General features: G+C 40.0%; 1 protein-coding gene and 1 pseudogene across 1 annotated transcript in view; both read left to right on the top strand.

Annotated features, from left to right (window-relative positions):
- Nucleotides 1-15,663, top strand: part of PCNX1 (pecanex homolog 1) — a 138,855-nt gene that overhangs the window by 48,364 nt on the left and 74,828 nt on the right. Inside the window, exon 7 of the mRNA XM_025194118.1 lies at nucleotides 10,152-10,284. Within this exon, the coding sequence (XP_025049903.1) occupies nucleotides 10,152-10,284 (133 nt within the window). The remainder of the gene's footprint in view (nucleotides 1-10,151; nucleotides 10,285-15,663) is intronic.
- LOC112548412 lies at nucleotides 13,556-13,750 on the top strand (annotated as a pseudogene).

Here is a 15,663-nt window from a genome sequence, read left to right as displayed (position 1 = left end):
GTAGGGAAAATCATATTAAATGCAAAACCATGTTCTGATAAATTTTATTAAGCAAAGGAAGTACTAAGTATAGTTAGTGTGATTAGCTACTCTGCCTTCTGCCTGACTGTCAGGTCATCATAGGTCAAATTTTGGGAGTTAGGACTAGGATCCTGTCTGTTATTGTCAGATGAGTCTGGTTGTGTTTTTCAGGTTGGATACGTCAGTGTGTATGCCTGACTAATATTTGTAAATACTATGCACATTTCTTTCCCAACCAAGAACAGAACTCAGGATTCCTGATTTCCACCATTCTCTACTTACGTACACTACTTGTAGGTGTCCTTCTCCCCTTCCCTGCCTCTAGTGTCTCCTCTATGGGCTGCAGTGGTCTGCTGCTGCTATGAGTTATTCATTTAACCAATATTTTAAAGGGTGATTTGTACCTGATGGCCTTAGGTTTAACCTTCCTGATCTGTGTGAGGTTTAATATGATTCTATGTGATGGAGCTTGCTTCTAGGAAATGACAGACTGAAAAATCAGAATCGGGAGCATATGCACAGCTGTACATTTTTAGCTTACTTGTGTGTTTGCATTGTTCTATACAGAATGCTTCATTTAATCTATTTGTGTACTTGAGGCAGCAGGAGAAGTTGCATGGAGGATTTTGTTTGTTTAAGGTACTGTACTGGGGCCCAGAACAGGTGGATTCTGTTCTTAGCTGCGCCAGTCTTATGTGATAATAGGCATGGGGACTTTTCAGTGTTAACATTCTTTTTTCTGTGGCTTTATTCAGATATAATGAAAGACAAGTAAGGCGTGCAGCAACAGTTGAAAGCGTAAATTGGGATGGGCTCCCTTTAGACCAGCTGTTGTAAGAGGCTGCCAAAAAGGGGTATGATTGTTCAGGCACTTCATCTTCCTAAGTAGCCACTTCACCCTTGATGGTACTTTCCTGGCTCCTGCTATTATTAATGGCGGCAGCAGCAGATATCTGACTGTGTGAATTGAAATAGTTGTTTCTTAATATGTCTCCCACCATATAGTTGAACTCATGCTGTTAGAAAGCACACCACTTCGTGTGGATAGTCTGGGTGTTTTTCCAGATGGCTTGTTTACCAAGATAGAGTTATGTTCCTTACAGATGCTCTGTCTAGCCCTTATAAAATGACTGTTGTGCAGAGACTTTAGTCTTTTGAGGTACTGAAACTGCTTAATATTCTTTCCAGCCCTGATTGTCCAGTTGCAAGATTTGTGATGCTTTAACTTGCATCTTACTGCTGCAGATCCTGAATATAGTCTTCAGTTTGGCGTCTGGGCTGATGATGGCATGATAGGATCCTGCTAGAGCAAGTACAATAAGAAGTGAAATGCATATGACTTAAGAAACCTTGTTAGACTTGAAAGGGTAGGTGCTGACTGTTCAGTGTAGTGTAGTTCCCAACCAGAAATCCAGAACTTTTATTGGTAGTAAAAAAGAAACTGTTCCTTATGGGTACTTCCATTTATACTCTCTGTACTTAGTATGCTACCCAGTATTCCACAGAGATGAATGACATGACTCAAGGGTACTTGAGAGGAGGAGGGGGAGGGAAATGCATGGCACTGCATTGTGGGATACATAAGCTTAAAAAATATGAAAAACTTTTCCCCTTACTCTCACTGGGGAGAATTTTTTCTGAGACTAACTCACCTTGATTGGACTTAATCAAAAGAGATTTCAAGCTTCCAAAAAAATAACATAAGCGATCCTTTTTAAAGCCTCCACAATGGCTATAGAAGTGAGGTGCTTGTCTGGACCCCATTTCAACTGTTTTTATCTGATGTAAAAAGTACACTTGTGAACTTTTTAATTCTCAAAAACTATAGGGCATGGTCATATTGTAGAGCTAGCTGTTGGATTCTTCACTAGTATTTTAGCATTTTATTTATACTGAGCTTGATCTTTCTTGATCAAACCTGACTACAATTAAGCTTCCTTCATGAGCCACAGATGCGTTTCGATTTTCTGTTCCTAAAAACAACTCTTGATCGTAATAAAAGGAATGCATACTGGTCTTTGCCCATTACTGATGGATGCATCTCTGGGATGTAACTTAGGTGTTAACTTCACATTTTTGCTATACAGAATGTAGTTAATCTGTATTAAATATGACTTTGAGCTGGAGAACTGTAGAAAACGTGTTAATAACAAATGCCTTCAAGATCTAGAAGTTGCCACCAAGGAAAAGACAGTGTTCTGTGAATTCCTGATTTTTTTTTTTTTTTCTTCTTATGATCCATCAACCTAGGGTCAAAAATGTGCAAAACCAGTATCAGGTATCAAAACTATACCTTCATCCATGGGCAACTGGTGCCTCCTGAGTCTGTGGGGGGGGGCACCTGCAGAAGCTGCTGACAGTGTTGGCGGCGGGGACGGGGCTGGCAAGCACCCGCAGAAGCCAGCAGCAGGGATAGAGCTCATGAGCACCCACAGAAGCCGGCAGTGGCGGCGGGGATGGGGCTTGCGAACACCCGCAGAAGCTGCCTGCAGCATTGGCAGCGGGGACAGGGATCGCGAGCACCCATAGAAGCCGGGGACAGGGCTTACAAGCACCCTCAGAAGCTACCACTGGGGATGGGGCTTGTGAGCAGCAGCAGAAGCTGCTGCTGGGGACGGGGCTTGCGAGCACCCACAGAAGCCGCTGCTGGTGGTGGGGGTCACGTGGCCCCCCGTGTCTCCCCTACCAGTCGCCTGTGCTTTCAACATTAATATTTTACAGGTTACAAAAATTGCCCATATTACTGGGAGAAGTTGTATAGTCCTGTGTTTAAGGAGGACATTTGACTAAGTTATTATGAGAGTCCCTAACCTAAAAAAAAAAAAAAAATCTGGATATTCTATTAGTGGTCCTTATGTAGGAGTGTAGAAGTTTGAGTTTTATAATGTTCTTTCAGGTAACATGTTAACTCTGAGAAATGTGAAGTGAAACAACAAAGAAGGCCCACAGTTCAGTTTTTGGCATCAGTACAAAAAGGTGTCCACCTGATTTCAAATATTTGGTTCAGTAGTCAAAGCAGATTTTGATAGTCATAATTATTCAGTACTAGGTAACGTTTTGCCTCTCAAACTGTTTTAGTGACTTCATTTGACATGATTCATCCTCCTCTTAACGCTGTTTTTGTTGTTGAAATCAGCCACAACACTCATTTCACTTGAATGCTCTCTCTCCTATGGCTAATGTGCGGGCCGGGCGCGACCCGGGCCCTTTTTCGTGCTCTGCGCGGGCTGTGGCCAGCAGCCCGGGCACGCGGGGTCAGAGAGGGCGCGCGACAAGCTAGAATTAGGCACAGACTCGTAGCGGTAGATTTAAAGATTGTTTACTTACACCGGAGATGGTTGCGGTGCAGGCTGGAAAACTTGCTTGAGTTGCGGTTACAGACAAAAACAACACAAACGATCACGTGGAGTTTGCTAGGCTCCACGGAAACAGAGCTCCGGATGCCCTGAACAAGCGTGCCGCCGAAATGGAAACTCGTAGATACATCTTATAAATTTTATCGCTCGAAGACGGAAAGAGGTGGGCGATGGATCAGGTTGCCAAACTCCTCTGAATCTCACACAGGGTCTCTGTTACCCTGCCGTGTACCCAGAGTCCCCATGAGATGGATGTGAAGTCCTCTTTGGCTTGGGCGGAAACCGCTCAAGCCTCTTATACGGCTAACAGGCCAATCATTAGCCGCCACGTGGGAATAATTTAGAACTAGCCAATAGCGGGGAACAAATTTGCATACGGGTGGCGGGAACTCTTTTGCACCGTGCATTTCTCTTGCAACTTGAGCAATGCACCCTGCAAAGGAAGCCACAAATAGGCAGGAAACTCGTCCTTGCACCGGGGTTCTCCTCTGCAGCGGAAAACTCCACCGTGCAACGCAGCTGTAACTTGGCGGGGATAATTCTAGTGCCGAAGCGCACATAAAATCATACCTTTGGGTTATGACAGCTAACAGAACCAAAATTCATTTCTAGAATCTTTGATTGTTTCTATCAATCAAAATTATTCTTTCCTTTCATGTCAAACTTTGTAGTTGGATTCCAGAATGAAATTTAGGTGGCAGACCCTCTTGTTCTAGTGTAAACTGTTACAGCTTTGCAGTGGACTGAACTGATCTTTGTAAAAAGATGGTCCTAGCAGCATCTTTAATAGAACATCTTTTTTGTGCATCTCTCAGATGAAAATAGATCACTTAATGTAGTTTATGGCCAGAAACTGTCAACTGACTTCTCGTGTCTGTATTTATAGTTTATACTGCTTTTATTGGCACAACTAAACCTTACCTTGTCAGTCTAACACAGTTATGGAAAAGTAAGCCTGATTGTATTGCATAACTATTAAAAATATGGAGGGGGCTACATTTTCTTATTTGGATACTTCACCTGAGGTATTTAATCTTTGCAGCAAATATTTAGATGCTTAGGTTTTTTGTTGGTGTAGTTGATGTACAAGTAATCAATAGCTCAGCTTAGCTTTCAGATATCATGGGAAGTCCTCAGCACAAGCAGATGCATTTGGTTGAAAGGCAGATTTAAAATGGTCAGAACCCAATGATTTTGGTGCCTTGGCACGATGGAATTTTCCCGCCACATGAGAGCCTCTTGCACAGCAAAGGGTTTTGTTGCAACAGAAAAACCTTGGTGCAAGAGAGTTCCTGCCATTTGGATGCAAATTTGTGTCCCGCTATTGGCCAGTTCTAAATTATTCCTGTGGCGGCTAGTAATTGGCTTGCTAGCCGTTTAAAATTTCGTGCGACTTCCGCCCAAGTCGGAGAACTTTGAGCACGCTGCAGAGTGCCTCTAAAGAGATCTGACTTGTGGCTGAGCTGATAGATAGACTGATCACCTATCGATTCTTCTCCCTGTCGCCGAGCGCAAACCCTGACGTACCCTTTTCCCGCCGGCTTAATTTGTGGACGGATTAGCTGGCCTGAGCCTTGCCAGCTGGAGCAACTGACATAGTTGTTCAGACGACCGGACCACCTGTGTCGCGGCTACAGGCGGCGTAAGTAAAGTTTTTGCAACCGATAAGCTGTGTCTGCCTCTCCATTCACCAGCCCGCCCAAACGACCGAGTAATTTCTAAATCACCTCGAGTCGGCTCCGGCTGTCCGAGACAAAAACTTAACCCTTGGGGTACAAAAAAGGAATGTCCAAAGATCATTTTGTGCTAACAATCTAAAGATTCTGAGGAATCTACAAAAGGGACCTTTAATATGCCACTTTTATGGGGAGGGGATTAAAAAAGACAAGGAGAGCGCCTTGGTCTTTTACAGGGGTGTAGGTTGTAGCCGTATTGGTCTAAGGACACAGGCAGACAAGGTTCTTTGGGTGAATCTGATATCTTTTATTAGACCAACTTAAATAGTTGGGAACAAAAATTTAAGCAACCTTTCGGGTTCAAAAACCCTTCGTCAGGCTGAGGAAGTTTCAGCAGTTGCTGTGTGCTCTTCCTGGATGGAATGAAAAGTAAAGCCAGAAGCTGGGCTGTTATACATACAAGATAGGCAGTCAGTGAAGATGTAGATTGAGGAGTCAAGGGGTGAGAGACAAATCCTGAGAGAGCCTCTCTCTCACCCATTGACTCCTCAGTCTACATCTTCACTGACTGCCTATCTTATATGCATACCAGCCCAGCCTCTGGTTTCTTTACTTTTCATTCCATCCAGGAAGAGCGCATACCAACTGCTAAACTTCCTCAGCCTGCTAAACTTCCTCCTGCCTACTCTTAGCAGAATATTTTCACTCCTAGATTTCACCAAACTACTATGCTGACTTCAGAACTAATTTCAGCACTTCCTTCGCAAAAACTGAATTGAACCTTTTTAAGTAAAAATAGTGTATATTGTTTTCACCAATTCCATTTTCACTTCTGGCCTTTTGGATACGAAGCAGTGACAGTGTATGTAAAAAGTGCAGCCTCTGGGCAGGGGGCTGGACTCGATGATCTTACGAGGTCCCTTCCAGCCCTAATGTCTATGAAATCTATGAATTCCCTGCACCATGATATCAGATGCTTGTCACACTTGTAAGTATTATTCTCAAGGACCAAATCTGTAGATACTCTATTGCAAAAGAGAATAGACCATTCATGCTTTATGATAGTGTTTTCTTACAGAAGATGGTTATATAAAATATACGAACAAATCTTAGTAAGCCTTTATAATAATTCCAGGCTTTGTTGCACAATTTAATATAGGTATTTTATAGAATATTACATAGCTAATGCTTCTGAGCTGTGTGTCTGAAAGGAAAGAAGAGGGGGGTTAGAAATATAGGTGCAGTAGTCAGGATTGTTCGGCTAATATTCAGATATTCCATCAGTATGGATCAGCTGCTTGATTTTATTTGATCACGTAATTATTATCAGGGTACCATACTTGTGGTAGGGGGAATTCAAACCATTAAATTCTGCAGAAATTATTTTATTTAGAACAGTGGTTTTCAACCTGTGGTCTGAAGACCCCCGGGGGTCCACAGACTGTCTAAGGGGTCTGTGAAATATGACTGACCAGTCAAAAGTATGTGAATACCCAAAGTTACAATTCAGAGGAGTCTTCACCTCCATTCAAAATTTATTAGGGGTCTGCTAATGAAAAAAGGTTGAAAATTGCTGCCTTAGAATAAACTTTCATCCATTATGCTGGGAATGGAGGCTTCCACGTGTATGGTATTATAGTTGTGTTCATAACTCTTTAAATGGACAGTTCCAGTGATTGTGCTGCTGCCAATTGTTGCTGCATGGGTAGAAGCCACTTAAAATTTGAAGGCTGTGTTTGTGTTCAGACAGAATTTCAGCAATTAAGAGCCAAAGATTACATTATGTTGCAAATGACTGTGATCCCTGGTCATTGCCTCTAAAAATTTGACTCATCCTGCTTCTTAAAAGTGGAGTTGGAGTTAACGAAGCAGGTTTTAGGATAGTCATGACAACCTTAACACTACATGCAGTCTTGACATTTTACAGAAAAAAATAAACTCCACCTTTTGTATATGTGAAATATATTCTTAATGTAGAAATACATAAATAATTCAAAGAGGTGAGAGCTATTGTATTCCTTAATAAACAATATTCTTGTATGCTCAGACAAAATTAAGAATAGGTATTGGTCAAAATACATAATGATGCTATGAAATACTGATTTTTAACAAAAAAAAAAAGTTACTTTGTAAACCCTATATCCGTCTCCCTTACGGTTAAATCACCCAGATAGCATAATAGGGACTTGGAGTTTTTTCAATGGCAGGAACTTTCCTCGAGATTAACTATATTCCAATCTCTCTACATAATCCAAACAAGGATAGGTTCAGATACACAAATACACCCCTTTTTTAACTTAATACTTTGAGCCACATGCAGTATGTGGAATGTCTTTTAAAATCTGGGGCTGAACTTCTTCAGTATAACTTTAAATAACTTATTTTAAAACTGGTTTAACTTTTATTTTAAACTGTAACACAATTCTTTCTGCACTTCTGATTTGTTGGATTGAGCTCCTTAATTACAACGTTTAACATCTAGTTCAATAAAATATTCCATTCACTGATTCATAACTGTTCAGTGCTTTGAATGCGACTTCAAGATAAGGCCTTGCATTTGATAAGCTGTTGCTTCTGCCACCGGAAGAATTAGTAGTTAATGCCTTTCAGACAAACCAGTTGGTTGTTTCAGTAGCAGTTTAGAGGTTCAGATGTTACATACACATGTTCAGAATCCTGCATATACAAACTATGTCAAAGAAGCAGCAGTTCAGTCTCCTTGTCTGTATAGGTTATGGTAGTCTAATTATGTGGTCATATATTGTTTTTTCTGTCTCAGGCTCTGCACCGTATGAGTCTTTTGATTTGTTGCAGATGATGAAAAGTGCAGCGTATAAAAGGTGGGGGGGCTGGCAGAAACAAACTGTCTCACAGGAAGGGAATATGGCTCTAGGGAACTGGATGTGAATGCTGCCTTGGCTGCAGAGCTCTTATGTGAGGCTAGTCAAGTTGCTTTGTAGGTTATTACTCAGTTTCTTGAGTGTCTGACTTGAAAACCTGAGGTCTGATTTAGCAAAAAATGATTCATCTTTAACTGAAGGCATTGGGAGCTGGGATTAGAACGTGTCATATGCAACAGTGCCTATCCAGAGCATTCTTTGCTCTGAAAATGCAAAGTTCTAGGCATCTCAGGTTGGGCACGCGAAGTCAGTGGATGGTTTTGACCTTATTTTTGTTTTCTGTGTCTTAATGTCTCTTCAAAATTATGAGATAATACCTCATCTCCAAGAGGTGTTTTGAAGCGAGTTCACTAGTACCTCAGTGCTTGACAAATACTAGTCATAAGTTCCATAGAAGGATCTATGAGAATTTTAATAATTCTGCTTTCAAAGCAGAATAATTTTAAATAATATGTAGTAAATAAGGCATGAAGCCATACACTGAAAAGTAGAAGAAACAATATTGAAATATTCATTGAGTGAGTACCATCTATCTTGTGCACGGAATGAAAATGGGGTTCTTGTGTAAAAACAGAAATATAGTTGTGTTAGTGTATTTGCACCAAATGGACAAAATTAAGTTGCCAAAGACCACCTGCATTCTGGCATTTTTTGAGGTTGATTTTGCAACCTTAGAAATCTTTTAATGCAACTTTTTCATAAAGGTTCATAAGCTTTTAAAAAGTAGGCTTCAAACAAATTCCATTATTTGACATTTAGTTTACACCATGTGGTTCATTTATGTTATTGGAACATCTAGTTTCACTGCTCAAACTCTGCCACTTAAGCAAGTGGAGTAACCTCTAGCAATCATTGGTTGTCTTCCTATCACTGGAGGTGGATGAGATGCTTTGGTGGTGGGTTTCATGGCTATTTGGCAGCAAAAGAATGATGAGACTCAGGAATCTTGGGTTCGTTCCAAGCTCTGGAGGGAAATGTGTTTTGTGACAGTTCCTGATTTCTTCCTGTGATTCTTTCATTCGAGTCCTGTAAAAACTCTGGGCCCGAGTCCTGTCTCTTCTTCCCCTTTGCTCCTTGATATAGCTATAGCCACTGCTCAGGTTTCTCATTCATTTCCTTCCACAGCAAATTCTGGTCACACCCCTCCATCCACACTTTCTCCCCTTGCATGCTTGACTCCTCCTTGGATGTTCTTTCACTTCACTTCCAAGTCTTTGCCTAGCCTTTTGCCTTTTTCCTTCTCATGCTTATCCACTCCTGCTTTCATCAATTTTATATTTAAATAGGACAGCTTCCTCCTGTCCATGGTCTGGGCCCTATTTGAGAGCATCAAAATGCATCAATACAGAGCTGCACTTGAAGAAACAGTCTTGCTCAGCCTTAGACTCAGTGTGCTGCTGCAGATAGTATTGTCAGAGAATTTAGCTGCTAAAAAATAAATGCCTGCTGAACATGTGCCAGCTGATTTCCTCGCCTCCAGAGGCTTATAATATTTGGCTATTTTTCATGAAGGTGGTACAATGACCAGTGCATTGCCAAACTAATTCCCTGCTCCAAAGTATGATGGGAATGTAACTTTAAAAAAAATATAAGATCACTGGTGGGGTTTTTAAAAGGATTAATTTGGTGCTTGTTTGTTTGTTTGTTTTAAAAAGTTTGTTATCCTTGTTCTTGGAAATAAACAAACTGTTTTAGCTGAAGTGTTCCGCCCCCAAAAAATAGCCAGAGGAAGATCCTTGGCATGGAAAATTTGGCTTGAACAGGCAAAATTATATTTAAAAAATCCTCAATTTTTTAATCATGAAAATACTAGGTAGTATTAATAAACAGTCTGATAAGGCTGGTTTTGAGTAAACTCTTCAAATTACAAGTCCCTGCCCTGTAAAGTTGGAAGGACTCAAAGGGAATATAGGTTTTACTACAATTTAGAATCCTGACTATTTGATTGTGGGGGTGGAATATGGTGAAGTGTATATGTAATGGCAATGTAAATGTATGTCTCTAATAAAGATTGTGCTTTTTGTTCCTATTTAAGCCAAAATATGAGGCTCTGAGATATCTGAGCACCATGCAAAAACTGTTTTTATTGCTCCAAGTCAAGTCCATTAACTTGGGCCAGGGCAAAGAAAAACATCTTAAGTTGCTGTGTTCATATCTGGGATGGGTTCTTATTTGACCTAAAGTCTGTCTTGATGCAGCAGTACAAACCAGTGAGGAGACTGTCACATTTCGCCGTGAACGCAGCACATTTAGGCGTCAGGCAGTCCGGCGCCGGCACAATGCAGGGAGTAACCCCACCCCTCCTACCTTGCTCATCGGATCACCCCTCAGGTATGGTATCTGAATGTTCCACCATATTTAGCATGCATGCAGCAAACACCTTTTCCTCACACCCACTGGTGTTCACAGACAAACACTTCCTTTTTCCTTCCAACCCTTAATCTGTTTGGACTGCCACTGCATGTCACTGAGTTTGTTGAATTGTGCATGTGTACATAGCACTGTTTTCAAAGGGACCAGGATAGCTTATCTCTAACTTGTTATCCTTGGTTTCAGGTCATCCACATAATGAATGAATGAAATTTAAAATGCCTCAGAACGGTTTCATTTTAGTTTTTGTCAAATCTTTCAAGCAAGTAAAATATTGTTAAATAATCAGTTCTTCTCTTCCTATTTCCCTCTTGCCCTTTGGGGGAAAAGTGTCGTCATTGTTTCTCAGAGGCTATAAAGGGGTAGGTGTCTGCAACAGTAAAGCTTAATGTAAACAGGTCATCCAGAAAAAGCTCTAAATCTTAGTATAGGCAGGTCCTGAACAAGAGACCAGCAGTCAATCCTGACAAAAAAGTCTCTCATAAAATAGCACAATTTTAATTTACATGCAATAAAATCTTTTATGCGTGGCACTCTATATGCGCCAGCAATACATTTTGGTGTACTATACATGTACTATACTTGCATTACTTCCATTTAGCTGCCAAATACTCTTGAAATACAAGAGTTTATATTGGTGTATTCTTAACCGTTCCCCCTAACATTCTAAGCATCTAGTATTAGGAGCAGTCAAGTTATATAAAAGTACAAAAACTGACTAAATACATTCCTGAAATGTTTAATATTGGTTTAGCTAAAAGAGGGGTGGGTGCATGTGTGCGTGAGTGTTAAAGGAGGTAAAAAAATGGTTATCTCTTTATGATGGCAATACTAAAGCAGTCAAAGACTTGTTTCTAAAATATTAAATAACGAGGTGTTACTTTCACATGAGGCATCTGTTTTTCTATTTTTTGAGGTGAAAGAGAAGGTTTACTTAGAAAAGTGTATGTTTCCTTCCCATATTGAAGATAAATTTTAATTCATCAGAGAGAAGCTTGTATCTCTAGAATTAGATCAGATTGATATGTGGTGAAAGGTTGAATTCTGACTTATAAAGGATATAAGTTAGTGAAGTATTTATTGCCTAGCATTCTATATTGTAATGCTGAATCAGTTTGTTTAGGGTTTTTACGTCATTTAACAAAATGTATCTTTCTTACTGATATTTGATTATTTGAAAAAAAATAAAAAATTTGAACAACTTGTTAGTGAGAGAGGTTGCAACTCCACCACGCTCTGTTTAGTCACCTCTGTTTACTCTGCCCCATAGCTAGTTACTATGTGTTCTCTACTCTTCTGATTGAGCATAAGAGCAGCTGTGTCTTTTGGCCTTTAAGAGATCATATAGGCTAATCAGAGCACCATTAATTTCATATCAGCCAGAGGACAATGTGATTCTCCATTGGGCTGCATGGAGCAAATCGGGGAGGCTTTGAAGTGCTTAAAACTCGGGGTTACACTCATTTCACAAACTAATGGAAGCACTAAATCTTCCATGGCCTAAAGATGAACATGAGCGTTCCTGAGATAACTGGACTTAAAGAAAGTAATCTTCACATAATACAAATACAGGAGGATACGTAAAAGAGTTAGAAAATTTCTGGCCAAGTAAATTGTCTTCCACATACATCATTTTTGCCCATTCCATTTTGTTTGTGTATGAAAGATGTCCCATTTAAACGAAACAAAAAACAACTCTGCATCTAGTATCTTAGGTCTATAAAGAAATGTGTCATCATGACTAAATATAAATAGGCTTAAGTACATGCAAAGTCAAATGACTGAAGATAATTTGTGATGCTGGATGGGAACACTAATTATTAAATGTCAGTTATTAAATGTCTTTGGCTGACTGGGAGTCAGATATAAACACAGACTTTGTCACAAAAAAACATATCTTTACAGCAAGAGGGTTGCTGGTTGTGTTTTGGATTTCAAGTGTAATTTGTACAAACTAGCAATTATTCTTGAAATTTCTATAGAAGTAGCCTGAAAAATGGATTTTCCCTTTGTGTGGGTACCTTTGTGTTACTGGGAGTTGTATGCACACTGAAGAGAGGAAAGACATTTAAAGTGTGTGCATGTATGCAGAGGATAGATTAGGGTGTAATGAAAAATGCAGAGACATATGGGTATTTAATCCATTATGAATGGACTGTATTGACTCAGTGCACATACCAAGCATTTCTTTATATAGGTTAATAGCATAAACAAATTTCTGTCTAGTTCTTAATATTAATCATCTCTACTGCTGCCTGCTTTAAACTTTTACATAATTAGTTAACCTGTAGTTGCCCTGAAACTGCTTTAATTTAATACTCTTAACAGTGACATTTTTTTTCTCCTCATGTCTTGGCTGTACCATAAAATTTACCATATTTACTCAAATAAAAAAGATGTTTCCCTCCCCCATCAGCATGGCGGGGACAAGCCCCTTGTCTTATAATTGCATACAAGGAAACCTCATTAAATACATTGTCTGTCATTAAACTGCTGCCAAAAGCAGCATGTGGTCAGTAATAGAAACCAGCTACAAAGTTAATTAAAAGCAGCTAACATTGTGCATGACTATAAAATGTGTGACCCATATGGGGTAAACATGCTAATTGGAACCTACCACAGGGATAGGTTAGTGCAACCCATTTGAAGGAGACACATGGTAGTGCCCATTGCACTTATCCCCCTTCAACATGTACTCTATTTTTCAAGTTATGGTAAGTCACTACACTGCATACGTTTACTTCCTCTTCACTCCTACAACTGAGCTTGAACCCTTTCCCATTTTTCAATGGTTCCTGTTTCTTTACTAGCCTTAAATGTCTGACAAACATCACCAAGTGGGGCTGCAAACAGTTCACTCAGAATTCCCCTGTTGCCCCCCTCTTTCAGCCCCTTTCATATGACTAGGTAGTCCCACCCTCCATGAAGTGGAGCCCAGATCAGGTTGTCCTGTGCCATCTGCATATAAAGTTTTGGAGGATCCCAGGACTCATGATAAGAACACTTGGTTCAGTCATGAGTGTGGGGGGTAGGGACAGGTAATTAATTAGCACATAGATCCTTTTGGGGCCATGGAGACTCTGGAGTACACGCATATACTGAGCAGTGCTTAGCCGTTGGGTCACCATGGCTTGAAACGCTGTTGACTCTGCTGGGGGCCCAGCCCAATGAATTGTATAGTAAATCATGAGCCTTTTGGCTTTGACTATATCATGTATAGTTTGTATTATATATATTTATCTGGTAGGGGAGATGCCATGATCATCGTCTTGGCCTTGAATGATAAGTGTAACTGGAGGGTGAAGGCCTGTTCCTTGCACTGTGGGCATGCTGACCTCTGTGAAAGTCTGCAAATGCTTCTAAATGCAAGGGTCTCTCGACTACACAATTTATAGTGATGGGGGGATTGCTTTCAGGCTTTCACCCTGGCTTGTTTCTTCAGCCTTTGACTTAGCCCCTACTCTTGCTTGCCCCTATTTGAACTCCAAGGCCTCCAGGCTTGGGGCTTGCACGTAGGATGCCTGCCATGAATTTGGGAGCATCTAAAGCCCCAGACTGAGTCTGGGAGGTAGGATATTTACCTGTGTTAGTGACATGCAAACTTGGAACTTAATTTTGAACTGATTTGGCCCTGGAAACAAAATTTTATTAAGTAATAATAAAAAGTATAGTTTCTACTGCAGATAAGTAAGTATGAAAATGCTACTTAAAAGTGTGTTTGTGGGGTACTTGTACTAAAACTTGCAGCAGTTTAAAAAAGGAACAGTGCCTTAGATGAACTAAGTCTATGGGTACCTAGGGTAATTTGCCTATATGCAGATTTTGCCCCTTACTTCTACGTGTTCAGGGAGAGCAGGGGTCTAATAAGTAAGGAGGGAGGGAGAAATTGTTGGGGACAAAGAGCAAGGAGGCTACCTAACGTCCTAGATTTATTTTTTCTGTTGTAGCAGTGAGAGGAAAATTCAAGGCAAATCTCCTGTAATTAGATTCTATACCTGTAAAATTATAACGAATTTACACATTTTTTCATATATAGAATCTAATTACTGGGGGGTCCTTTTATATTCTAGTAAATACAGTAGCCGTCACAGAGGTGATCTTTAAAAGGCCTGTTCAGTTCTACTTAATATTTTCTATATTTCTAATAAAGGTGCCTCTGCTTTGGTCAAATATTTTATTAAAACGGACTGGTGGCATTGAGTAACTGTGCATTTAATGAACCCCAAAGGTTTTTCAAATTAAACCTTATGTAGTAAATTAAGGCTTGATTTTTAAACTAGGTATGTTTTAATTCCAGAACTAAAAAAAAGCAAAACTTGGATAACTAAAACTAAACAAACCCTACCAAACAAGCCCACTAGACTGTTTCCACACTATCTAGTAACTGTCAGAAATAAATACAGCACCTCAAACATAGTGCACGCTAACACTTTAATGCAGTTCTTAGTATCCACATTTGGGTCTGACATTTGATTCGAGTATTTACATTTAGTAGTTTTAATAGCAATGATTCATACAGCTTTTTGTGCTTAGAATTATTTTATAGATTAGATGAATCCTCTGCTGGATACTCGTGCAAGTGGCTGCTTATAATGCTTGCTGCTGCTTTTCTGACAGAATAGTCTGGTAGCTAGAGTAGGTACAACTTAATGTTATTGAAGAAAAAGTTGTTCCAGTAACGACCAGCTGTTTAGGTTTGCATCACATCTCTGCTGGATAAGAATACTCAAGTGAGATGGTGAAGCACCTTAAGGGATGCTGCATCTTTTGAATCTTGCTCCCTGAGCACCCCTGTTGCCAGGTAGCTCCCTGAGAGCCTGGTCTATAGCAGCAAAACAGTGAAGTAAGGCTGAAACCTCAATATGTTAGAATAAGGTAATAGTGACTCTTAAGATGGCTTTCTTCATGTTTTGTGTGCATGTCTGCTTTATTTTGCATTAACATTCTCTGAACACACGTTCCGAGTTCATAAACTTATAGCTTTTTTCCCCAGTGGTCCTGTAAAAAGAGAACTGAAAAAGAGATGCTCTAAATACATTCTGTCACTATAATTTGATTGAGTGTTATGTCAGGCATATTCCACCCATGCTTTTATCAGTTGTTTCTGATTTACAGTTGCCTTGTTTACCAACTGTAGAACAGAAATCTTGCCTGGAAGGCTCCAGAACCAGTATATGCAACAAATAGCAGTGTTTTGTGCCTCAGAAGGGAAACTTGTATTGCACAACAGAAACTTCAGAATATACAACATAACAAGACCTCTCTAAGAAGATATTTGATCACAGGAAAAGTATGTTCTACATATTACGGTTATGCACTGTATATTTTCCCAGCCCGGAA

The sequence above is a fragment of the Alligator sinensis genome, unplaced genomic scaffold (genome assembly GCF_000455745.1).
Source record: "Alligator sinensis unplaced genomic scaffold, ASM45574v1 scaffold768_1, whole genome shotgun sequence".
Taxonomy (NCBI): domain Eukaryota; kingdom Metazoa; phylum Chordata; order Crocodylia; family Alligatoridae; genus Alligator; species Alligator sinensis.
The sequence above is the reverse complement of the archived record's forward strand: the minus strand, read 5'-3'. Positions and strand labels throughout refer to the sequence as shown.